Source organism: Alexandromys fortis, unplaced genomic scaffold (assembly GCF_014885135.2).
Source record: "Alexandromys fortis isolate MF-2015 unplaced genomic scaffold, M_Fortis_MF-2015_v1.1 scaffold_1172, whole genome shotgun sequence".
NCBI lineage: Eukaryota > Metazoa > Chordata > Mammalia > Rodentia > Cricetidae > Alexandromys > Alexandromys fortis.
Window position 1 is genome coordinate 1 of NW_026069067.1, and position 745 is coordinate 745.

General features: G+C 51.1%; 1 protein-coding gene across 1 annotated transcript in view; it reads right to left on the reverse strand.

The window, feature by feature from the left end:
• Positions 1–11: 11 nt before the first annotated feature.
• The window catches only part of LOC126496115 (testis-expressed protein 19.1-like), a 7,997-nt gene continuing 7,263 nt past the window's right edge, over positions 12–745 (reverse strand). Inside the window, exon 3 of the mRNA XM_050133683.1 lies at positions 12–470. Within this exon, the coding sequence (XP_049989640.1) occupies positions 221–470 (250 nt within the window). The 3' untranslated portion in view covers positions 12–220. The remainder of the gene's footprint in view (positions 471–745) is intronic.

A 745-nucleotide genomic window follows, 5' to 3' on the forward strand; every position in this document is an offset into this window, starting at 1 on the left:
CTAGGTAGAACACCACCAAGGCATCAGGCTTCAGCATCATCTGCCAGCGGTTTACCTGGGTCCTCACTACCCATAAAGGAGTCATTGACACCAAGGACCATCCTGTACCGGAACCACACAACACCAAGAAGAAATTCTGTTTCTTCAAGCAGGATTCTACCAGCGGGTTCGTGGGCCAGACGTGGCTCAACTCCAACAATAGAGGTTCCCTAGGATGTGGCTACACATTGAAAATATCCCAGAAGGACAGAGGGGGGATGATGCACTGATGGGGGCAGGGAGAGAACCTACCTAATTTCCAGGGATATGCCCCATACCTGTCATAATCCTCAGGGCATGGGTCCAGGAGTACAGCTTGCTCAGGCTGCAGCTCAGTCCCTATAGAGCCTGGGGTCAGGATGTCAGGATTAGTGACGTCCACTGTAATATGAAACTTATTTTCTTGGCCCTCTGCCCAGCTTTGCCCTAACCTGTCCTCCACCTGAGATTCTTCCCCTGAATCAGATTTTTCCTCCGGCTGAAATTCTTCCTTTGGATCAGATTCATTTGCTGGCTGAGATTTTTCCTGCAACTCAGATTCTTCCTCCGGCTGAGATTCTTCCTCCGGCTGAGATTCTTCTTCCGGCTGGGTTTCTTCTTCCGGCTGGGTTTCTTCTTCCGGCTGGGTTTCTTCTTCCGGCTGGGTTTCTTCTTCCGGCTGGGTTTCTTCTTCCGGCTGGGTTTCTTCTTCCGGCTGGGTTTCTTC